The following is a 23,793-nucleotide window of genomic DNA, read 5'->3' as shown; positions in this document are numbered from 1 at the left end:
GCAGGTCTCTCTACAGCACAGTTTTGAGAGCCTATGTGCAATTCCAGGGAGGGTGATTAACACTGGGAGTGTCTCTTAGGAGCACCACACGCTCAGTCAGTTCTGTAAGTGGAGAAGCAATGGGCTGGTGAGTCTACTCTGGATAATTACCCTTCAAAGAATTATTTTTTGAAAGAGAAAATTTGCTCCTCTGTGTTAATTTTTTAAAAAATATTTTAAACTACAGAACCCTTTATTGCATGCATTCCTTCATTTATTTGCTCAGGCAACACTGTTTCTTAAGGGTTCATGTGAACAAGACACTGATGAATGCTGTTAATATGAGAGCTATGATCCCTAAAGTGAAATGAAATCTTACAGAGCTCCAATATGCAAAATAAACAAAAGTACAGCTGCTCCGGTTGAGACAGGAACATGATTAACTTTGGGTGCAGCTATGAAGAATCTAATCTCCAGAAGAGTCAATAAAAATACGTTCTTTTATATTTATTACCTACATATATGATAAATCTTCATTTCTGCAGATTGTGTTTTTGCAAATTTGGTTACTTGCTACACTTTTTTGCAACCCCGATACCAATACTTGCTGTGTGTTCTGCAGTCATTCATAGACATGTGCATACTCAGGATGGCAGAAAATCTGAGATGCCTAATGTGCATGCTCCCAGCTAAGGTCGGTCAAGGTGATACTCTGCCTTCTTGCTTCTGCTCTCATGTTATAAATAAGCATCCTTTTTCATGGTCTATTCAGTGCCACATTTTTGTATTCTTAGGGATTTTGCTGTTTAAAATGGTCCTCGAGCCTAGTGCTGACGTGCCAGCTGGTGTCCCTAAGCTCCAAAAGGCTGCACTGTGCCTTATGAAGAAAACACAAGTGATGAATAAGCTTCGTTCAGGCACGAGTTATAGTTTAATGTTAATCAACTATATATACTAAATAAGATGTCTTTAAACAGAAACACACATAAAACAAGGTTATGTATTGATCAGTTGACAAAAATGTTGCAACTAGAGACTCGCAGGAATCTAACCCTGTAATTCCTCTAGGAGTAATCATTACTAATTCAGTGTTCACAGTGACGTTAAAGACCGTAACTACCATAGATACTCAGACTTGATGTGCGCGTGTGTATACATACAATTGTTTCTGTCATGTTTAATCTTTCCATTATCCTTCTGCATTTTTCTCTTTTTGGTAAATTCTCTGAAAAAACTGAATGCTATAAACAAAAAGAGCAGTATACCTATCACACCACAATGTCCACAATATGAAACTACTGCTACTTTCTAACTGTCTAAATAGATAGTTCATTTGTTCAAGATGAGACGTTGCAGTAACGATTCTGGAATCTCTATGTGGTATAAGTGTTATTTCTTTAAGGCACAGTTCATAGTTTGAAATTCTTGTCATGCTAAGTAAATACTGGCCTCTTTATTTGAATAGTCTACAACAATCAACTAGATGCACAGAATGGAATTTTAAATCTTTATTCAATTCACTCTGAATTCACAACATATCTGTTAGAAAAAAAACTGACATGTTTTTCCTATTTATTACTCACTTGCAATTGTCTGTAACACATAAATGTTGGCCCTTTTTTTTTTTGACTAAAACTACCTTGAATATCTGAAGTTCTTCCAGAATTACTTCTTCCATTGATTCTGTTTCTTGGTTGTAAATAGTGATTACTTTCAGCACAATTCCATTATCTATAACAAAACAAAGAAAGATATATCAGAAACTTTCTCACAATCTGGTTTTCAAACAATTAAAAGTCATAGACTATGAATTCAAATAAGATTTGAAATCTAGATATACAAAACATTTAATCATTACTAGTTAAAATAGTATGACTCCTTATACATTCATATTTTCAAGTAGCAAAAAAATTATATGCCTGGCAAAAAATAAGACAAAACAGTATAAATTATTTTTCAATAATTTGTTAAAAATTCCAGTTAAAGGTTCAGATATCAAAATGCCTTTAGGAATTAATAAACATAATACAGATACCAAATTATTCTAGCTTCTTCTGTGATGCACGATGAAAGAAAATTTTTTACTAAAGCTACCTTCCTTGAAAGAAACTATACCTTTAATCTTAGGGAATCTTTCAAACAAACTCTATTTAAATCTTTATATACATAAATACAGATAGGCAGATAGACAGAAAGATAGAAAAAAAGAATATATCTATATTATTTTTTCCTTCCAGTTTTAATGAAATATTTTACATACAGCACTCAGTAAGTTTAAAGTGTGTAGCATAATGAGTTGATTTACATCACGAAATAATTACCACAGTAAGTTTATTGAACATTCGTCATCTCATACACACAAAATAAAAAGAAAATTTTGTCCCCTTGTGATGAGAACCCTTAGGATTCACTCCCTTAAAAAGTTTAATATGTAACATACAGCACTGCTAATTACATTGTGGTGTACATTACATCCTTAGTCCCTATTTATCTCATACCCGGATGTGTGTGCCTTTAACAACCTTCATCCAATTCTCCCATCCCTCACCTCCAGTAACCACAAATCTGGTTAAACACACTTGTAATACACAAATCTGGATATATATACACTTTTAATCAAAATTTCTAGTATACACTATTGAGGGACCTGTAATGTAAGACCTCCTGTACTAATCATTAAGCTTCCATAATTATCAATAATTTTATAAATTCACATTCACGTTTTAAAATTCCACATCATTTTTATTATTCCTGATATTCTGAGCTTGTTCTTTCCAATGAAAATTTAGTAAGACACTTAATTTGCCTGTAAGGATAATTTGGTACAGTGCTAGAAACAACTTAAGGGAAAAAAAGCACCAGGTTCTCACCCAAGAGTTTCTATGGTATTTAAACAATTTGTTAAAAAGTTATGAAACCTTGTGGTTGCGTTATTAAAATGTGATTAATAACAACAATTACCTGTATCATACACTAAAAGGAATAAAAATTATTATACCAAGCACACATTATAAATATCCCACAATTATTATATCAAGTAAAAAGTAAAGCTGAAACTCAAATTATCAATTTCCAACTAGTGATTTTGCAATAAGGGCTATTACATATGGTACTAAAGTATGTGTCTGGTAAATCTGGGGAAAAATAACAATCATTTGTGGGGTTTTCTGAAGCTGTACTCATCACACATTCATCAAATATGTTCTTTTACGCTGAAAAGTTGTGGTTCAGTATGATGATATCTTTAAGTTAAACATAGGTTACACAAGAGCCTAAGTATATACCTGATATTTCTGGAATTCTCTCAAGTAGTTATGGTCAATCTAACAAAAAAAGTATTTCTGAAAACATTCTTGGATGTTTATATATGACTTGTACCTTCCAGGGCATTTAAAACTAACATAATTTTTTCTATGAGTAATTTTATAAAATATTACTCTTGCTTATGGAATCCTTTTTTTTTTTTTTAAAAAAAAAACTCTGTTGGATGTCACTGTAAGTGAATTCATGGCCAGGTAATTTTAGCTCTGCTAAAGAAATGTGACACTTTGTTAATCTTGAACCCAAAGTGCAGTGCATATTACTAACCTCCTAAAATAACTGAATAAAATATAGCCTGCACCAGAGATCAATTTCTAGAAATCAGATGAATATTTCCTTACTTAAATCTGTGCTTTTTCCAAAAGTATGACTGGAAAAGCTCAAGCACCAATATTAATACTATACCCTAACTCCTGATTTGGGCAAATGCAATGTCTGTAGAATTATAGGTCTATGATTAAAGTTATGTATGGTGGAATGCTTACTCTTCTAAACAGTAACTGCTATAGCAATTACTACGACGCATATTAAAAAAATGACCATTTCAAAGACTTTTTAAATGACTATATAATTTTAAAGTACTTGACAGAATGTGATACACATTACCCTGGATGCTTAAAAAATTCCAAGTTCTCTTCCACAAGCTAGATCTAATGTATGGCACTAACTGAAATTACAGATTTACCAAAAATTTTACTTTTAGCATATTTATTACACTTTGTTTTATTAATGCAGGATATCACAGCTTTGATCTAAAAGTTTATCTCCATTTCGGGTAACACCTGGCCTGTTTGGTACAGATGGGTGATTTCTGATGGGGCCAGCTAAGTACCGTTGTGATTAGAGATTTAGGTAAAAATATGTAAACTTCACATGAAGACTGAAAAATCTTGAGACCTTACTGAGCAGCCAAAGGTGGCAATGGACCTGGGGAGGGGAATAACCGAGAACAGTCCTTGCTATGACTCCATCCTTCCTCTGTACGTTCTGTTTGGAACCAACACTGTTTATTCATTTCTTATTAACATCAGTTATTCGCTCCTTCACATACTCATTTGTTAAACGTATTAAGTATTGACGACGTATCAGGAATTACGTGCTGTAACTGCCCCCAATGCTCTCTTCCACTGCAGTGGACATGTAGTACATAAATGAGCCAATGGACCAACAGGAGTTCTGTTGGTAGGCAGTGTTTTTTTTAAGGTAATAATGCTACTGATTGTAAGGTTCAATATAAATGTCTCTGAGTACTGTCCAATCTCTTTACCTGTCCCAATAAACAAGACATCATATTGACCATCCTCAGCTTCCACTCGATCCACTGCTATTTGTTTCAGGTTATATTTTCCATCTGTTTTTACCAGTATGGGTTTTTTATGGGCAGGTTTTATGGGCTGGTACATAAGTGGATGGCCTCTTGCAAACCGGATGGCATCATCGGGATAGTCTTTGGTGGTTCCGTACCTCCCTCCATTCACTTTGCTGGCACACTGAAATACAAGTGGATGAGAGAATTTTTTTTTTTTGCCTTAAACCTAAAGAACATTTATATTCAATCATGAAAAGAATTAGAAAAATGGGGTCTGTTCAATTGATCAACTGTGCTTTGAGCAGTATTTAGTAACCATATATTCTTCATTATAGAAACAAAATCTGCATTAAAAATTGCATGGAGAGACTGAATTATTCCGAACATGCAGCATCAGAAATATACAGATAAGCAGTAAAATCCTGAAAAAGTGAAGGGTATTTAATACTGGTATAGTTTGAAGGTAATACACATGAGTAACATTATAAATATAGTTTTTCTTTTCCCTGTTTTTCACATTGGAAATTAAACTTTAAAAGTAAACAATGTATTGTTCATAGCAAAACAAAGAGCCTCTTAATTGGGCTAAATCTTCTCTCCAAATTAAGGATCACAACTGCACAACACAGCTTTCCCATTATTGACCCTGTGATAATATGATTGGTGATGGTTCCAAGTGAAGAAGTGAAGAATTTTAGTGCTGTAACACAGAAATCTAGTCGAATTCCATCATTATTAATTAAGGGGAAAAAAATCCCTCTCTGTTCTACTATAAGCTGTGTGAATTTATATTATTTCTGTAGGAATTAGAGACATAAAATTGAGAACACCAGAAATATTTGCTATAACATGATTCAATTCTTAAATATTGACTCTAAAAATAAACATTCAACAGCACCTAATTTACTTCTTAGAATACCGTTAACTGTTGATTCATGCTTGTTATTAAGTGCTCCCTCATTTCACCTATTTTCCTCCAGAACCAGCAGCAAATGCAATGATTATCTTGATCAAAATCCTTTCAATTTAGAGTATAAATACAGTAGTTTAGTAATCAGATTCTACAAAGAGGGCATTTTTAATGGTTTCTTTAAAAAAATTCGGGCCATATTTTGTAATTTGGCATGAATTTTTCACTTGAGTGTACTGTCATGATACATAATTGGAAACATTTTGGACCAGCCTGGAAGCAGTTCAGTAACAAGTCACTTCCTCCAAATCTCCTTTAATACCATGTGGTTTCAAGAAGCATTTCCAGCAAAGCCACAGGAGTGGGTTTTCTCCATTTAAATTGTAATTTCAATCAATAGAGTGAAATAAAATATACTTTATGTCTTACTGGAAGTAATAATTTTAAGCTAGTGAGCGAGAGTGATTGAAATGGTAAAGTCTTACACTTGTTAACGGAGGTAAGGTTTGTTTCCACTTTGGATTCTGGCTCCGTAAAAATGGTTTCTACTTGACTTGCAAGTACTTGTGCAATCAGCATGGTGATGGGTTTTCACCAGCTGCTCATAATAGTGGAGACTGTGACTTGCATGACAAGTTCAACGTTTGCTGGCCATGGCGCACATGGCAGACACAATGACGCTACGTTTTCCCAACCTCGCTGCGTACAGGACACATGGTACAAAATCATCACCATCATCATCATCTTTCCATGTGCAATTAAAAGCACAAAAGTTTGAGTGGCTAGTTAGAGAGAACCTTAGTAGCTCCGGTTCAGAGGCAAGTTGTGGAACCTCTAGTATTGTCACTTTTCTTTTGGAAGGCAGCGAGGATGTTAAATGAGGCGCTCAGTAATCTGAAGAGGCAGAGAAAAAGCTTCCTCTCGATATGCTCAAGGTAGAAGCAGGGAGAAAGTCTGGCCTAGGGAATGCAAAGGCTGACTCAAAAACTAGAATATAAAAATTCAGTAACACTTCCTTGCTTGGAAACCACATGTGGTACTGACTCTTCTGAAGAGGGCAGCAGGAATACGATGCTCATTTTACTGGATGTTTCTGTATTCACCAGTCCCCTTCAAGATAAAACTTTAGTTAGAACTACACAGCCAGCCAAAATATCAACAAGAACTATAATGTGAAGATTTACCCATCTTAGATTATATTCTCTTCATTAAGTAACAAGCATACATAGCGATGTAAGAAGCAATATTTCTTTACCATGCAAGTACCCAAGCATATTTTTAGGTGCAGAACTTCTTAAGTGTTTCAGGCAAATTTTGTAAAGCATCTGGAACAATGAACAAAACATGACTGAAAGAGCCTTTAAAAAAAATAAGTATACTTTGTTAAATGCCTAAACTTACAGAACCAGGCCTTGGATAAGGGACTTTTCCTTCATATAGTGACCAGTGGTATTCAGGTCCTTCTTTATGTGCATATGGTCCATTAAAGGCTGCCCGGATGCTAGACATGTGATAAACACATATAGCATGCCCTCTAAATATGTTACTGAAACACACAAAGAAAAAAAAAGATAATTACTATTCTGGAACAGACTAGGGGGTCAGCTAAGTCAAACCCTCCAGACTATGTAGGTAAGGATGAAATCATCTGGGTATAAGAGCTTCAATCTCTAGAAATATTAACTGTTGTAATATTTCAAGTACTGAAACTCCAAAACTTACCACTTTCTTGCCTATTTATTGTAATAAATTGAAAATGACATTGTTAGAATCACAAAAGCAGCTGTGTCACTGTGCTTTTTAATGTTATACCTTACACGGCATTTTAATATTTTTTTATTAAAGAAGATTTGGCCTTAATATTTAAAAAGATCCATTCGCAAGGTGAATTATTCATTTTGAGGTTTTCATCTCCTTATATATTGTCCTCTCTTCAGAATAGACAGTGTTTTCCTAATCGCCCTATTGCTAACACTGCTATAAATTCTATTCAAATTTTATTAGATTTTTAGTGTATATGATTTGAAGAATAACTTAAAAGTCCAGAGAAAACTTCGGGCTTTGTTCCATTCATTAGCTTGGGGTCATACACACATTAACAGGCTTGCTGTGTATTCCTTCCTCTATGTCTCTGAAAACTGTTACAGTGGAAAGATGACTGGGCTGCATCTGATTAATTTTGAGAAAAAGATTTAAATTATAAAAAAAACTTGGATTCGTTACCTCCAGAATTAGTAGCAATTGAAATTACTTCCTTGATAAAAATTTCTACCTGTCAAGGATAAAGACAGTAGTTGACTAACAACAGCAAGTTGTATTGGGGGCATTTACAGTAAGATTGTGCAAAGGACATTTTAGAGTGATTTGTTTTAAAGATCTGGCCACATTTCTTAATTTGGGATAATCTGGATAAATTCAAACACTTCCCTAGCCTCCTCGTTGTGAGAATTAAAATAATTAGTTTGTATGTAATGGAAAAGAACAGAAAAAAAGAATATAGACATACATATAACTGAATCACTTTGCAGTACACCTGAAACTAACACAATACTGTAAATCAACTATACTTCAATAATTTAAAAGAACCCTTCTGGCTTGCCCAAGAAAGGCAGAAAAAAATTAGTCGTGAAAGTGCTTTGTAAAATGCAAAGTTCTTTATAAATATAAAATTTCCTACATTCTGGCACACCTGTACAACAGCAGTTATGTTACTGGCTTAGGACATCAATTCACACATTTTATAACACACCTTGAAGCAATTGGAAATGTCTGCAATAGTGAGAAAACCAGAGATAGTCTTCCAACTAAAGTGGCAGTAAACCTTTGATCACCGTGATAGGATATCAACTGTTACGTCAGGTAACAGCTGGGGAGCCTTTTTTCAGGATTATATATAAATTGAACAGTCAAAATTGAAATCACGGAAGAAAATAATGTCCTGTCTTTGAAATCTCAGACAGATCTGTTATGCTATCATTCACAAAAGCAGCTTATAAACTGACTGCATGAACCCACAGAAAAACCACACTGATTATCCCATAGCTTGTATTAATCATGTAAAACCGTGGAATTATCAGCAATGTATAAATTCTTCACCGGCATAAGGGAGAAGATGAAGTGTAAAAACAGTGAGGATTTTCCATGGACTGTGATAGCTGTCAATCTACATTAACCCCTTCTCCCTGCACAAAGGAGTAATTGATAGCAAAACTGTTTCTGTGTTGAAGAAAGTGTCTCCTTACAATAGCAGAATGCTTGTCCAAAGAGCTTTCTGAATTTTTTTTCAAAGTGAGCATAAGAAATTACGTGTTACAAAACTAAGCAAAAGATTTGTGGAGAGATCCTAAGCAAACAAGCTGTACAGGATTCTGTACAGTTAAGGCCAATTCAATGCAAATGAAAAGTAAGTGATGTCATTCAATCCTTGTCAAGGGAACTGAAGAATATTCTTTATTTCTCATTCTAGTCATCTCATCTCCGCTCTGCCTTATCTGGACAGAGACACTCAGGAAATTACAGGGCGGGGGGAGGTATAGCTCAGTGGTAGAGCACATGCTTAGCAAGCATGAAGTCCTGGGTTCAACTCCCAGCGCTTCCATTAAAAAAAAAAAAGTAGGAACCTTAAAACACTTTTTTAAAAAGGAAATTATATATATAAACTTTCAACCAAAACAGATTCTAATACTATTTTTTCATTCATGTGTCAACACACATGCAATGATACTTGATTCATTTTTCCAGCACTCTTCAATGGATACAAAGTACAAAAACATAAAACAGAGAAATACTAGACTTGAGAAACTGCTTTAAATAAAACACGGAAGGTATGTTCTCTGAGAATCAACAAAGGAGCAGGATGGCCAGAGTTGAGGAGGGAGCCAAGTGCTCTGTGATTAAGAAATCAAGGTGTGTTTCATGAAGACAGCAACTGACAAGTATTGGAAAAAGTGATACAAATCAGTGTTGGAAGAAAAAGTAATTTCAAGCAAGAGAAGTGGATAAATAAAATCATAGTGATGGGGAAAGGAGATATCGGGCATCCGTCGAGGTATTGTCAAAAGCAAGCAAGCACAACGGGGCTTAGAGGACAAACTTCTAAAGCTAAGTGTGTAATAGCTGAGAGAGAGCCTTGAAAGCCTGACTTGGAAAGTTCTATATAACGATTCAAAGAATTATCTGAGACTCTATAGCATGGAACTAATATCTTAAAAACTCCTTGAGAAAAAAAAATTCTGTGATAAATCAGAGAGGGAAGGGCTTAGGATCCTGAGCACAGGAGGATGCTGGAGCTTCAGATGAAAACAAAGCAGGATCTAGATAGACTGAGATCATGGCTTTAAAAATCAAGGTACAATTGCAAGCTTGGGAGAACGAAGACACTGGTGATAAAGTATAGAAAAATGAGAACAATAAATTGGGCAAAAGAATGCTCAATTACATACACAGTGAAGGCGTGAGGCATCTTTCCTTTCATACCAATTTTACTATCCGTACACATTTCTCACCTGGTAGTGTTAAAGAGGCCGAATATCACTGGGTTCTTATGATCTCTGGTATGCAGCAGAAAAACATCCTCTGAAAAATTAAAGACCATTCATTACTTAATATGTTTAGCCCTCGCTGCATGTGAAGGAAATAAATTGACACAAAATAGTTCAGAACCTATAATAGATTTTAGGTTCTAAATTTCCATATACAGTCAAGCAACCATGACCAAATCACAACAGAGTGAAACATCTGGCTGTCCAAGGTGGCTCTGAGCTGGGCCTCATGGAAGGAACAAGAGGCCCTGATTTTAAGCTAATGAGAGGGGTCTTTTTGTTCCTGCAACTCCTCTGCCCCGACTCCAGGACCAGGCCAAGATGAAAAGAACAGAAATTCGCTCTAGGTTAGACAGAAGTCAAATAGTGCAGAAAGCAAGCTTTCTGTATGTGCTAGAAACAGTGGGGATTATACAAAAAAGCATGCATATCAAAGAGTGAAATTCAACTCTCCCAATAATATTTACCTAATTCATCAAAATAGGTATCAATTCCATTCATTCCTGGTACTGAGCAAACCAGTCTAGCTTTTAGGAAGGTGCTCCACTTATTCACCAGGATTCTCTGTCCTCCAACGTCATTCTACAAAAAACAAAAAGCAGGTAAGTGGGTATCTAGAGTACTTCTACCAGCAACAGATTTTGTATCATTAAACATGCAAATGCTAACAGTTACAGTTCTTTAATTTAGTGGGGAAATTTTAGCATAACCCTCAAATAATATATATGCAATTCCCCCCCAAATTTATTTCAGGTTTGCACATTCTACCTAGTCAGTATACTTTCACTCTGGCCCATTAAATACAGTTTCTAGGTATTAAACAATGTTAGTAGAGTAGTCTCTCCTAAATAAAGTAGTAACTTTTAGGGTATAGTAAACTTTATTACTATTTTATTGATAAATAATCTGCTTATCTCAGAAATATGGAAGCATCCATTTCTTCTTCTTTTAGAGAAAAAGGACTTGAAATACACACATGTATGCACACTACACATAACAGGTACATGTATTTGCACACATACACAGTACAAACGTGTGTGTATATATACACACATAAACATATGCATAAACCTCTTCTTGAGCTTATTCTTAAGTATCCTAAATATCAAACTAACTATACATTTATAATACTACTAGCATTCTCTCAATGTATATTGCTACTTCAGTTGTTTCGTATTTTTACCAAACAACCTATCTGAATACCCAACAAACTACAGGTGCTTTCTCCTATAGAAACAATCATCTGAATTGTTGAAACATACTTATGTAAAGTACTTAGAATGTGGATTAAAGAAACTAAAAGGATTTTGGTGAAATTAATTTTTTAAAAATGGAGCTCAAACTTCTGTGTGGGAAGTACAGCCTGATGATAGACCATTTCTTCTTCATAGGGCTTTGAAAATGGGTAAGATCATACAAAATGGAAAGCTCTTTTCAGATAAAACTTCCACTCGATATGAAATCTAAGGACTAGAAAGTAAATACTAATTTTAGGCAGTCTACAGAATACAAGAAGATTATTTTAAAGTAGGAACCTACTATGAAATGAACAAAGGCCTGACTACAAACTGCGAGACAATCAAGCTCAGGGAGAGAGAAAGACAGTCCTCACCACGCAGAGTCTCCCCACTCTGCTGTAAATCGTATGGGCATTGTTTTCTGCCTCCAGGGCCTTCTCGGTAAAAAAGAAATACACTTTGTTGTCATCTCGGTCTTCATTGTCAGGGATCATATAACAACCCACAAATTTTGGCTCTAGAGGAGTGAAAAACAGAAGAAAATGAAACAGCTATTACAACAAAATGATAAATTATTATATTTTCCTTGGAATTTTGTACTAAACATTAAAATCATGTAGGTATCTTCATGTTCTTTGCAAATCAACAATTTTAAAAAAACAATAGAGGATCTAAAATGTAACTGAATCAGGGAGGGAAAAAAGACAATTTCAAAAATCATACATTATAGCTTTAAATAAATTCAAAGAATAGATCAGGAACACCATCATGATAACCCCCATAAACGTCCTCCCACACACATACATATGTACATCATATAAAGTCAATATAAACATGTAAAATATTTTAGTAAAGAAGTCTTTTTTTAAATTGAAATACAGTCAGTTTACAACGTTGTGTCAATGTCTGACGTACAGCATAACATTGCAGTCGTATGTGTGCACACATATAGTCCTCTTTATACTCTCTTTCATTATAGGTTATTAGGTATAAAAAATGTGGAACGCTTCACGAATTTGCATGTCATCCTTGTGCAGGGAACATGCTGATCTTCTCTGTGTTGTTCCAATTTTAGTGTATGTGCTGTTGAAGTGAGTACTATTTTTTAATTCATAAATTACCTACCCGTCCAACTCATGGGAGACCATCTTAATTGTAAGTTTTTGTATTTGTAACCTAAATGATCTGACTGAATGACCTTTGATTGATAAAGAATGTCAAATACTTTAATGATAACATGCTGTCAATAACGACTGTGTACTCTAAAGCTTAAAAAAAAGGCTGAAAATAATGAAAACACTCACCATAAAATGATGTTTTAGTCCTTAGGTATACCAATGTGCCCAATATAACCAAGATTCCTCACAAAGGATTCTATGCAAATGAATGTATAGTGATTTTCCTAGAGTTCACCTGTTTCTAAAGTGCAATGTGATCCTACTACAACAAGCAAAGCACAACAACCAATTCAGCCCCAATTACACCAACTGACAAGAGAAAACAAAACAACTCACTGGATGAAACGGTTTTTCACTTTTCACCTTTTTGTTTTATTTTGTTCACTTGAATCCTGATTTCTAAGTATTGCTGTGAGGGCATTTTGGTTTTACAATAAAAGCTGACCCCTTTTGAGATAAAATGATATGCACATATCATGTATTTTAATTCAGGAATATGAAGGAAAAAACCCTGAAATATGTAAAAGCTACAAACTGCAGAAAACTCCCTTTTCTCCTCAGTCCCACCTTTCAACAGGCGCTCGTCGTCATGCTCAGTGCGGATGTGCGCCAGCCGCCCCATGGTCCTGAAGATGGCGGCGTCTCTGCCCCAGTAGTCACTGTAGAGTCCAGCAAACAACTCACTACCTGCATGAACACATCAGTCAAAAATAAGTCAGTATTTTATTCAACATCTTGTCGTAACCTATAATGAAAAAGACTATGAAAAGGAATTTATGTATATACACATAAGACTGAATCACTATACTGTACACCAGAAATGGACATAACACTGTAAACAAACTAAACTTCAATAAAAAAAAGTCAGTATTTCCTTCTGGATCTGAAAACAATGTATCAAACCAGAGCAATAAACATATATGGGTTTTCTGTATATAAGACCTTATGGAATTGATACTTATTGTTAACAGCATGGATGGTACAAACAGCGAGGGTTTGATGTCTGCCTTTGCCACATACTAGATGTATGAACTTGGGCAAGTTGCTTAACCTCTCTGCGCCCATTTCCTCACTTACAAATAAGAAGAGCACCCCAAAGTGTTGTTAAGAGTAAAACATTAAGAAGAGTAGTTGGCATATAAGACCTATTGAGTATTTGATAAGTAACCTGGCTTTATGGTATTTTAATAAACTTCTTTTACCTTTCATATCATCAGGATGTTAGTATTAGTATCAGAATCAGAATTAGTATCAGTATTACATGTGAGTTAGCTAACCCAAATCCTTCTTGTAGTAAGAAATTGATTCCATTAACATGATTTTAGTGTAGGAACCACAAAATCTGACAAAGCTGTATATAATCCAATTAGTTGACATTTAAGTTGTTAATCTATGGTTTATTTAGAAATAATAGAAAGTCCATAATTTAATCAGGTAGTCAACAGAATGAATGAAGTTAGCTGCAACCTGTGGTGAAGGTCACAGACTTAAAGTGAGAACAAGGAGTACACAATTGTAGGCAGGGTCTCAGGAAATGCCATGTCTTTGGAGCCAGCCACAAAGAAAGACATTAAAATAGCTCATGAGAAGAGGGGAAAAAAAAAACATTTAAATAGAGAAGTAACATAAAGATATAACTGGCTCTCCAGAGAGACCAAAACCTCTCAAGCACAGGGACTTGGAGTCCTCTTTCATCAAAAGGTGACAACAAAGGTAACTGGTGTGCCCATCAGTGAGGCTACAAGGGTTGTCCTGGGCATATGCAGCTCGGATCCAGTCCTAGGTAAAAATCTCTGGCCAAGAAGCAGATGATAGCAATAGATCACTGGAAATAGCAACCTCAATTCAGGGCGGTAAAATTATTTTCTCAGGGAGTGCCATGTAACGCTGGTCAGGTTTTAAAATATAGAGATGTTAAGTATACTAAAAGCAGAGTATCAATGCTTTTCTGTTAGATTTGGAACATGTACATATGTGTCCACATGGTATTTAAAATGCTTTTAAGTTTCAGATAATTCAAATTAATTGTATTTCCAATTTAATAAATTTAATTGCATACTCAAATTTTAAATTAGAATTAAAGTTACAGGTATCAAATTTGACCAAGTATCTAAACAGAATGTAATAGTACGTGGGTGTCCTATTTATAAATCTTACTATTTTGATATAAAGATTGTTTCAATATCTATGAAGGGTTTTCTCTAAATAAGGCCTTTAAAATTTCTAAAAACTTGGATAGATTAAATATATTTGTATGTTTTAAAATCTGAGAAAGTAATCAACTGAGTTGTAAAGAGGACACTTTGTAAGGAAGTTTAATTTTACCTTGAGTTAACCAACGATTTTTAAAAAGCAAAGATGACTGCTTTTGTTAAACTTGATTTAGAAAGAAAATGAGATACAAACTGAATTTAAAAATAAAAGTTTTTAAAAAGTTATTATACTAAAGTAGTTTTCATTTACAAAAAGACAAGTAACTAAATTTTTCTGTTGTTGTTTTTCACAAAACCACTACAGATACTTAAAAACTATACTGGATACAAATAAATAAAATCCAGGGTTTCCCACAAAGGAATCCATTTTTAACAAAAACTAGAAAGACAGACAGGAGAGACAGAAGAAATGTGGTACAATATTAATTAACAGTTGGTGAGCCAAGGTAAATGGTATACAGGTGTAAATTTTGACTCCTCCTTCAGTTTTCCTTTGGATTTGAAAAATTTTAAGACAACAAGTTAAAAATGAGCTGCATTTGTTGAGTTCATCCCATACATTCAATGTATGCTAAATGAGAGATTAGATAAGGAAAACACAAAGTAAAAAAGATGCTTCATAACCAGACTTAAAATATAATTTGGTAGAAAAGTTAATTAGAACTTTTATTTTAAAATGTTCTTTAGTAATAGAAGGGGAAAAGAGCAACATAATTTGAATCAAATTTAATCAGTGCTGTCTTTATCAGAAGTTTCATAAATATATGTGAAAAAGAGTATTTTCAGATAAAGTCCATTCAGCGGTTAGGGATATGAACCACAGGTGGGGTTCAGTCTGTACGACTTGAACATGGATAAAAGACAGTCATGATGAATTCATTAAAAGGCCTTGGGGATCGTCAACTCTAGGTCATAAATGAGTAAGTTGACCTATAAGAGTTAACTGACTGCTGAAACACGAGAGCAAGGTTTTTTCTGGAACATTTTCATTTTTAATTACTGTACTTGGTTATAGTTTCCATTTAAAATATAAAGGTCATTTTGTAAAACTGCCCTAAACAGAACTTACTTGTCTAATAATGGACGAGGGTGAATATTTAATGCATAATGGGTACAAAAACTAGATTTCTTAAAAATCATGACAGTTTCCTAATTCCTAAGTTTTTAATATTTGATGTAATTTAATTCCCTAAAATACTTACAGAACTTTAATATCTGGAAATATTATTATGGGAAAGTAATCTTTATGTTAGTTCACATCAATTTTACTGTACTTACCCAATTTGAACAGTTTCAAAGTTCTACTTTTTAATCAATTCTAGAAATTTAACAAATAAATTCCCTCTTGGAGCCACTAGATGGAGCCCTATGATACCAAATAACACTACCCAGGCCAGGTTATCTGCACAAAGGAAAAGACGATATAGTATCAATTTTACCCAATTTCCCTTTTGTATCCAGATAAGAGAAAATAGTTTGTGAAAAATTCAAATAATACAATATGAACTGTATGACTTAAACTTCAAAGAAGCCAGACAGGTGCTAAAAGCTATATGCTATATAAACTGAACCAAATGTGTTTCTGTTAGAAGCATTAGATTTTCCTCAGAAGGGAAGAGATTCTCCTTTTGTATTTTATTATTAGTGTGAAGAACAAAACAAATTCATAGTAATAGATAATAATAATGTTTGGTAAAACATTTTGCTAAGAAAATAAACACTTTAATGAAAAATAATAAACGAGAATAAAGCTTCAGCATAAATGTTAACTACTAGTAATTAAATGAGCAAAAATATTTAGCATCATTATAACAAATGACACTATAGCAAATAGTTTCTAATTAAAAATTTTACTTTAAAATTACAACCATTTGGTATAGAGAAAATTTGTGAATTTTCTCTAAAATAATACCTGGATAAATTATATTTTCATGCATTAAAAAAAGTTTCATATAAATAGTAAAATAGGTTTTAGAGTTTCAGTGACAAGAACAAAACTACTCAATTTTTTAGTTTTCTTTGTCTATGGAGACAGGATATTCAATAAATGTACCAGTTTGGCCATAAATTTAACTGGTACCTAGTCTATTTTGAATATAACCAACTTGATTTTTAGGCCATATATTATTTTCCTTTGTGATAGCACTGATTCTGATGGTAACTGATGTTAGGTTCATTTTAGTTGGTCAAGTGTGGTTATAATTAAAAACTAAAGCACATCTGCAGGGTATTTTGACAGGTGAATGTAACTTATCATTGTCAGGCTCAACAACAGGTTCTCTGTGCAGATACAAGAACAGTGGAAACAGTTTTGCATTGGAAACCTGGCAAGCTAAGCCCCTGCCCCAAGTCTGCTGTTTGTAGCAAAACTGTTGAATCTCACTGTCTCAGTTATCTGGAGCATCAGAGAGATGAGCAAGTGATTTCTTGAGGCTGCCAAGCTTTTGTGTTCTCTCTGCTGCCCTCTCCCCTTCAGTTTTCCTGCCTGGAATTCTGCACCTCCCTGCTTCCCATTTCACTTCCCACTTACTTGGCCATGGCCTGCTTTTTTCTCCATGAGGGCTTCCCTTTTTTTTTTTTTTTTGTACAGATGTATATCATTTTATTAGTGGTTCATTTCAGGAAAGGAATCAGATTTTTAAAATTTACATGAGTTCACATTTATTTAAAACTGGACACAGTATATATTCTATTAATTTTTACTATAAAATTTTTAAGTGTAAAAATGACTCAACGCTACTATAAACTCTGAAATTGACTTTCAAATCATGCAGATCATGGATTTTATACAGTCAGGACCAAACTGTTATTTAACAGTTCCTAGCACAACCATAGCCCCTTTTCTAGCATGTTTCTCATCCTACTACATTTTAATTGTCTCCTTATGTGTTTGTCATTATTCCTCACTAGAATGTAGATTTCTTATATGTCTTATATTTTTTGTAATCAATATCTTGCACAGCATCTGGAATACAAGAAAATTCAATAAACATTTGTTGAATCAAAGAACAGCATAATGAATTTAACAAGTGAATATATAAAAAACTTTCAGTATTTAAATAAAAAAAAGGCTATGAAATGCAGTAAGAAAAACGGCAAGATTCTGATTTTTCAAAAATGCTTCAGGGAGAAAATATCAAAAGAAAAAACATTCAGTGTTTATATGAATAACAGAATTCTTTGATTTTTTTGTTTTTGTTTTTGTTCCTCAAGAAGCCTATATTATGTAGCAATATGGATTCATGAGGGAGGGTATACTTAGTGGTACAGTGCATGCTTAGCATGCACGAGGTCCTGGGTTCAATCCCCATTAAAATAAATACATAAATAAATAAAAATAAGTAAACCTAATTACCTCCCCTTCCTCTATCCCCCCCAAAAAACCAAAAAAAATTTTAACTAATAATTTTTAAGTCGTGAACACAGGGACTCTTATTTCCTTCTAGTATTTGTCCCCAGGAGTTTGAGCCCCCAAAGACTATGTCTACACTAACCTGCTTGCAGGAAAGAAAATAAGACAATCACCTGATCTTGGAGATACAAAAACAAACCTAAACCCATTGCAAATAATTCTAAGTTAAAATGCATAATTAAAATACGTTTCTACACAACTCCTTTTTTTTACAACACAAACTCTAATTGCAGATTTAGTTAAACATAGTGCACTGCCTTAATATTTTATAGAAATTATCAAGCACTTAGTTCATGGATGGTATGTTAATCAATTGGAGTTCTTATTCATCATGTTGTAAATACAGATTTTAATTGGTCAGAAAAATTCACAATCATTTTCCATGTCCTCTCATCTTAAGTTTCACTCAAGCATTTCTCCTATTTATTTTGTAAATGTCTACAAATCTGAATAATGTGAAATATGTTTGCCTCAAAAAAAAGACATAGCTCAAAACTGATTAAACTGTTGCATTTTATAACGGAACGGTGTCATTTTGTTAGAAGATCATTCTAGTTTAGATGCACTATTTTACAGAGTAACTGTGACACAGGTAAGTGCAAAGAGAAACAAAATCCACTTGGGAGGATAAGGATGGATAAGAATGATACACAGGTTCCAACATCCCAGGTCACACTCAGTCTGCTTAGGATGCTGAAAGCAGCCAGGAAGAGCAGGTCCTTTTATTAGTTTACCTGTAGTTGTTGTTTGGACTTTTTGTTTCTGCTTTGGAACAAAGCTAGCATTAGCTAGCAACATCAAGAAGATGGTTTCTGACGGATGAAGGAAAAAAAAAACCAAAATACATCTTGAATCTGTTCATGTGCATTTGCTGGCACCCATGACAGTACCGTATGTTTCCTTGGTGGCCAACTGGTGACATTAATATCGGCATGGGCAAACCAGATTCCCAAGGGGACAGTGTCAATGGGAAACTGAAGAGGATTTTTTCTTCTTCTTTTTTTGATATTTTGTTTTGTTTTGAGAAAACCATAAGCAAGTATTCCTTAGAAACTAGCAGTTATGGCCAGAAGCAACAGTCAGCATGTGGATAATGGGCATTCTGCCAAATGAGAGTGCCCAAAAGTCTTGGATAAGAAATTATAGATATTCTTTTGGGATAGAAACATGGTAAGGGAATAACTTTAAATTTCCACATAGTTGGGATGAATTCCAGAAACAAGCCAGAACATTCACTTCTTCTGTTTATAGAGACTGTAATTACAAAGGCATATATTTTGCCTTCGTTTAGATTTTATTTATTTTTCTAATATTATGAAGTCCTATTTTATGCTAGACCTAGTCATTCGTAACTCTGCCCTGAATATACCAGTTAATAAAAAAAAAAAGTACTTATTTAAAAAGTTTTAATGTTATCAAGACCTTGAAATAATCACTTATATTTTTCCTGGCCTTTCATTCAATCAACATTGACCTTTAGTCCACAGAATTTGTAATGAGGAGGCATATTCACAAAGGTCTCGTTATGAATAAAAGTGTAGGAAGAAAATCTGAGTAGTTGTAAACTTTTGTAGTTTTATTTGCTGAAAAAGTACCACAGGACAAATATAGCACAGAAAGAGAATTTCAGCGACTGTGAAATATCTCATTCATGGCTATTTGTTGATATAAAATTCAGTAAGTCTTTAACTTGAAACTATCCTAAAAAATTTTAACAACAAAGCTAACACTTTCAAAGCAAAGTGTGAAAAGGTACATGACAAATCAGAGTGGTTTTCCCCCATACACTAGTAACATGTTCATTAGCATGCCTTCCACACTTCAGGTATGGTATGTGTTAAATTATCTCTGGAGCTGGTAATACAAATCGCAGAAAATGAAACATTTAGAAAAATGGCAATAGAACTGCGAGGATGAAGCATCAGAAAAAAAATCCCAAAGTTACTGAAGGTGTTGCCAACTTAATAAGGAAAATACTGCAATATTACAGCAAACGTAGACGCAAAAGAGTCAGTCATTATTTGTCCTTCCTGGCCAAAAGGACACAGGACACAACACTTTCCTGGATTTTCATTTGGCTGGCCGCCAAACCTGATAATTTAGTGGCAAGGTAAGTCCTACATCTCTCTGGTGACTTGAAAGGTACAGGCAAGTAAGTAGTGAAGCAATTCATTTTATTCAGTACTTCACTGTTTCTGCACATTGTTTTTAAAACCAGATTGTAATGCCTTGCCTTCTTCACACAGTTATTTAAGACCACTTCAAATGTGATACTAGTAATCACAGTAGGGGGAAAATGTGGCGAAACATATAGAAATATTGCATTGTGATATGAACTTATATGCCACCAAGGTAAATTATGTTAATACAAAGTGGCATTTAAAGAGCAGCCCTAATTAACGCATGATTTCATTTTGACTGGCTTCTGAACACACAGAACACAGTTCAATAAGGACCTTGTTTTACTCCTTAAATCTTGTTTCACACAGAATCGTTGCCAGTTACTAACATTTCATTTTTAAATTAGATTATAAATTTAATAAAAATGTGTTCGTTTACTTGTCTTTCATCTAGCAAATAAACAATCTTTACTCTTTATTCAGTTTTTCAGTAAGCTTTTACTCCATGTGATCTTAAGTCAACTGAACTGAAGTTAAATGAAATAAAAATTGTATCTAAAGTCAAGAAATTACAAGAAATTCTGATTTGCAGGCATGTTTTTATCTTTGGGGGCCTTGTTAGTTTTATGAGTATTGTGACAAACTTGAGTTTTATTATGAAAGTGCATCTTAATGTGAACAGGCTTTAAAAATTAAGTGTGACCTATCAGGAACAAAAAGCAAAAAGAGTAGAAATGGTCTAACGATGGTCCTCTTTTAGGTGGAGTCCTGTCCTAACCCATCAGTAGAGAACACGCATGGTCATAAAGCACCACATAAATGCATTCTTTCCCTGTTGGAGTAAGCTGCACCGAGCTTGCCAAATTCCAACTCAGGTAGCTCCATTTTTTTTTCCAGCCCAAATTCCTGCTGCTTTTTCACAATTGGGTGAATTATTCCTACTTCCTGTCTTTTAAAGAGTTGCTGGCTCACATAGGTTATCAGATTTCCATCCCAGCGGCTGCCACATATCCACATTCAGCGAATGAGCTCTCAAAGGTACTTTGGGATGAAAGCTAGTGGATAAATGAGAAGAATTATATTTTTATTTCTTCTCTTTGGAGGGATTATTCTATAACTTTAGTGTTTAGCTTGGAGGGCTCTTATGATTTGATTTCTCTTCCGAATAAGCGAAACAGCCACCCAAATGGCAAGCATTCACATTTTAGCATAGTGTAATTCGATTTGGAAGTTCAATGAAACTCACTTGGAAATGTCCCTCCAGTAATAATTCCCCTCTTAAAAAATTCAGTTTTAAATTCCTGGTTTCATGAATAAAAAAGCTCCAATGAGGCTGAGTGGCAGGGTGACTACAAAAAAAAAAAATTACTTTTAACCACTTAAAAAGAAATGTTAAAAATATATGGTGTTTTCTTCTAATCGTTTTAGGATTTTACTATAGAAGTAGTGTTTACTGTGTAATTTTTGACTTTCAGTACCTCTGATAGAATTCTTGTGAATACTATTCCCAAATTTATTTTTGGTTTGTTTGTTCAGGAACCCCAGTGAGTATTCCATTCTGTCGATATTTATAGGAGACCTTTTCTGTGCAAGATACTGTATGGTAAACAAAAAGACACGACAGTCTCTTTTTTCCAGACATATTAAAATCGGAAATCTACAAAGTTACAAAAATCACTAAGAACATTAGGAAAAAAAAACTGAGTATCAAAAGCATGCTTTTTAATTCATATGCTGCCAATCTAGTAGGAATTTCTAACATTTACAGATTTGGCATTCACCAAAAGTGGTATTCCTAAGGATCTAATTCTTACTGAGTCCGAACTGACTTAAGGAATTCTGTGTCCAAGTTTAAAATCTCCCCTCTTCATATTGTCTTTATACAAGTGAAAACACACGGCTTAGTAGAGGAACTCAAGATTCTTAATATTTTCTTTAAAATGTTATATTCTTGAAAAATAATCTCTTTATTCAAGCTCCTGTAGAACTTAGTCACAATATGGAATTCTCATTTTACGGCTCTTCCAAATTATGAAGCCGAAGTAAATCGAACTTCCCCTACTTATTAGAGCTAACATAAGATTTTGTTGTGTATATATATATATATATATATATATATATATATATATATATATATATATATACACACACACACACACACACATACATATAAAAGCTCTACTTATTTGGACCTGAGTACCATGACTAGGATGGTGGTGGTGACGAGTGGGCTACAAAGCCCATCAAAGTCAACTGTCTGGAAGCAGCTCAGGGAACATGTAGCCTCTAGGATACACAGGAACATTTGTGTCAGCTCTAAATCAAGCATAAGGTATTGTGGTTAATCATCAGTGGGAAGTTTTAAGTTTTAACCACTTATTTAGGAGAGGAAGTGTCTCCATGATATTTTACACGTTCTCATTTTCTGCAAACAGGATGACCTAATATTAGCACAGAACTCTAAGTGTTGCAAACATAATGAGAGAAGCTTAAACATCCGTATACCAAAACCTCTCAAGGCTGAGAGAACAGCATGGCTCCTAACAGCACCTATATTAGGTGTCAGGTATCGCTCTCTTCAAGTTTATACTTGGGAACACCTCCATCTATCTGTACAGTCCTGGAGTACTTTGACAAGGGTGTGCCACTTGCAATCCCAAATTGTCTAAAAGAGAAAGAAAAAGTATTTGCTGGGTCTTAAGTGAGATTTTCAGTTATCTCACCTAATTAGATTGTAATCCAATGGAAATCTAGATCAGACATGGCCAGCTTCTTCCATTATTCCAATGTGGACATACAGTGGTAGTTTGAGCCAGTCAACCTCTACAGTTCACATTTTAAATTAAACAAGAATTCAGGTGAATGACTTTGAAATTTTAAATTGAGACACTTTTCTGCTGAATTCTACTGAGACAGAGAAAAGCACCAAGAAGAGAATATGAGAAGTTCCCCTAAATTCACAGAGTAATTAAAACATAACGAATTAACATATGTTCAAATAGTTTAGTGTCTCTAGCTACATTTTTATAGAGTATTTATATAATTGCATTTTGTGAACAATAAATGGCACAGTACAAAATATCTTATATCAGGTATTGTATTAATTGACAGTCTGTGTTTTCTGGATGAGATGCCCATTCTTCATAGCAGCTGAACTTATTTTAGAGTAAGACTGGCCCAAGTTAGCATGGCTTGAAATTTAATTAATATCCTTGCTCCCAGCATTAGTAAACAGGTATGACAGAGCAATATATGGATATGAAGAAATACCAAAGAACCTAATGGAAGTTTCAAAATCACTGTGACCACCATCTGATGTCTGCGGCCGTGATAATTACCAATTAAGGTGGAGATGAAGGAGGAGCTGGGGTCAAAAGGGCATCTGCCCCTTCCTCTCTCAGATCTGTGTGATTCCAGGTGAAAAAGGGGATCCTGGAAAGAAAACCAGAAAAGCCATTATATATTTTGCCAACTTTAATAAGAATTTAATTTTTCAGAAAAATTAAACCTTGATTATTTATAAGGCAGGTATCTTAAATAGGGCACCTGTAAGAAACATAAGGTACTTAGGA

General features: G+C 34.2%; 1 protein-coding gene and 1 non-coding gene across 4 annotated transcripts in view; both read right to left on the bottom strand.

Moving 5' to 3' along the window:
• The window catches only part of SEMA3E (semaphorin 3E), a 308,842-nt gene that overhangs the window by 27,975 nt on the left and 257,074 nt on the right, over window positions 1–23,793 (bottom strand). For all 3 annotated transcript variants that reach the window (XM_072965116.1, XM_006211742.4, XM_072965117.1), the window contains 8 exons: window positions 23,560–23,653; window positions 13,044–13,163; window positions 11,673–11,815; window positions 10,528–10,642; window positions 10,025–10,094; window positions 6,921–7,065; window positions 4,568–4,790; window positions 1,619–1,710 (listed from right to left, as the gene is read on the bottom strand). In XM_072965116.1, the coding sequence (XP_072821217.1) occupies window positions 1,619–1,710; window positions 4,568–4,790; window positions 6,921–7,065; window positions 10,025–10,094; window positions 10,528–10,642; window positions 11,673–11,815; window positions 13,044–13,163; window positions 23,560–23,653 (1,002 nt within the window). The remainder of the gene's footprint in view (window positions 1–1,618; window positions 1,711–4,567; window positions 4,791–6,920; window positions 7,066–10,024; window positions 10,095–10,527; window positions 10,643–11,672; window positions 11,816–13,043; window positions 13,164–23,559; window positions 23,654–23,793) is intronic.
• LOC116281366 (U6 spliceosomal RNA) lies at window positions 12,291–12,397 on the bottom strand. The gene has a single exon (XR_004190814.1). It is a non-coding gene; the product is annotated as a U6 spliceosomal RNA (small nuclear RNA).

Source organism: Vicugna pacos, chromosome 7 (assembly GCF_048564905.1).
Source record: "Vicugna pacos chromosome 7, VicPac4, whole genome shotgun sequence".
In the NCBI taxonomy this organism is placed as follows: domain Eukaryota; kingdom Metazoa; phylum Chordata; class Mammalia; order Artiodactyla; family Camelidae; genus Vicugna; species Vicugna pacos.
Note: the sequence above shows the minus strand (reverse complement) of the source record. Positions and strands in the feature narration are given on the sequence as shown.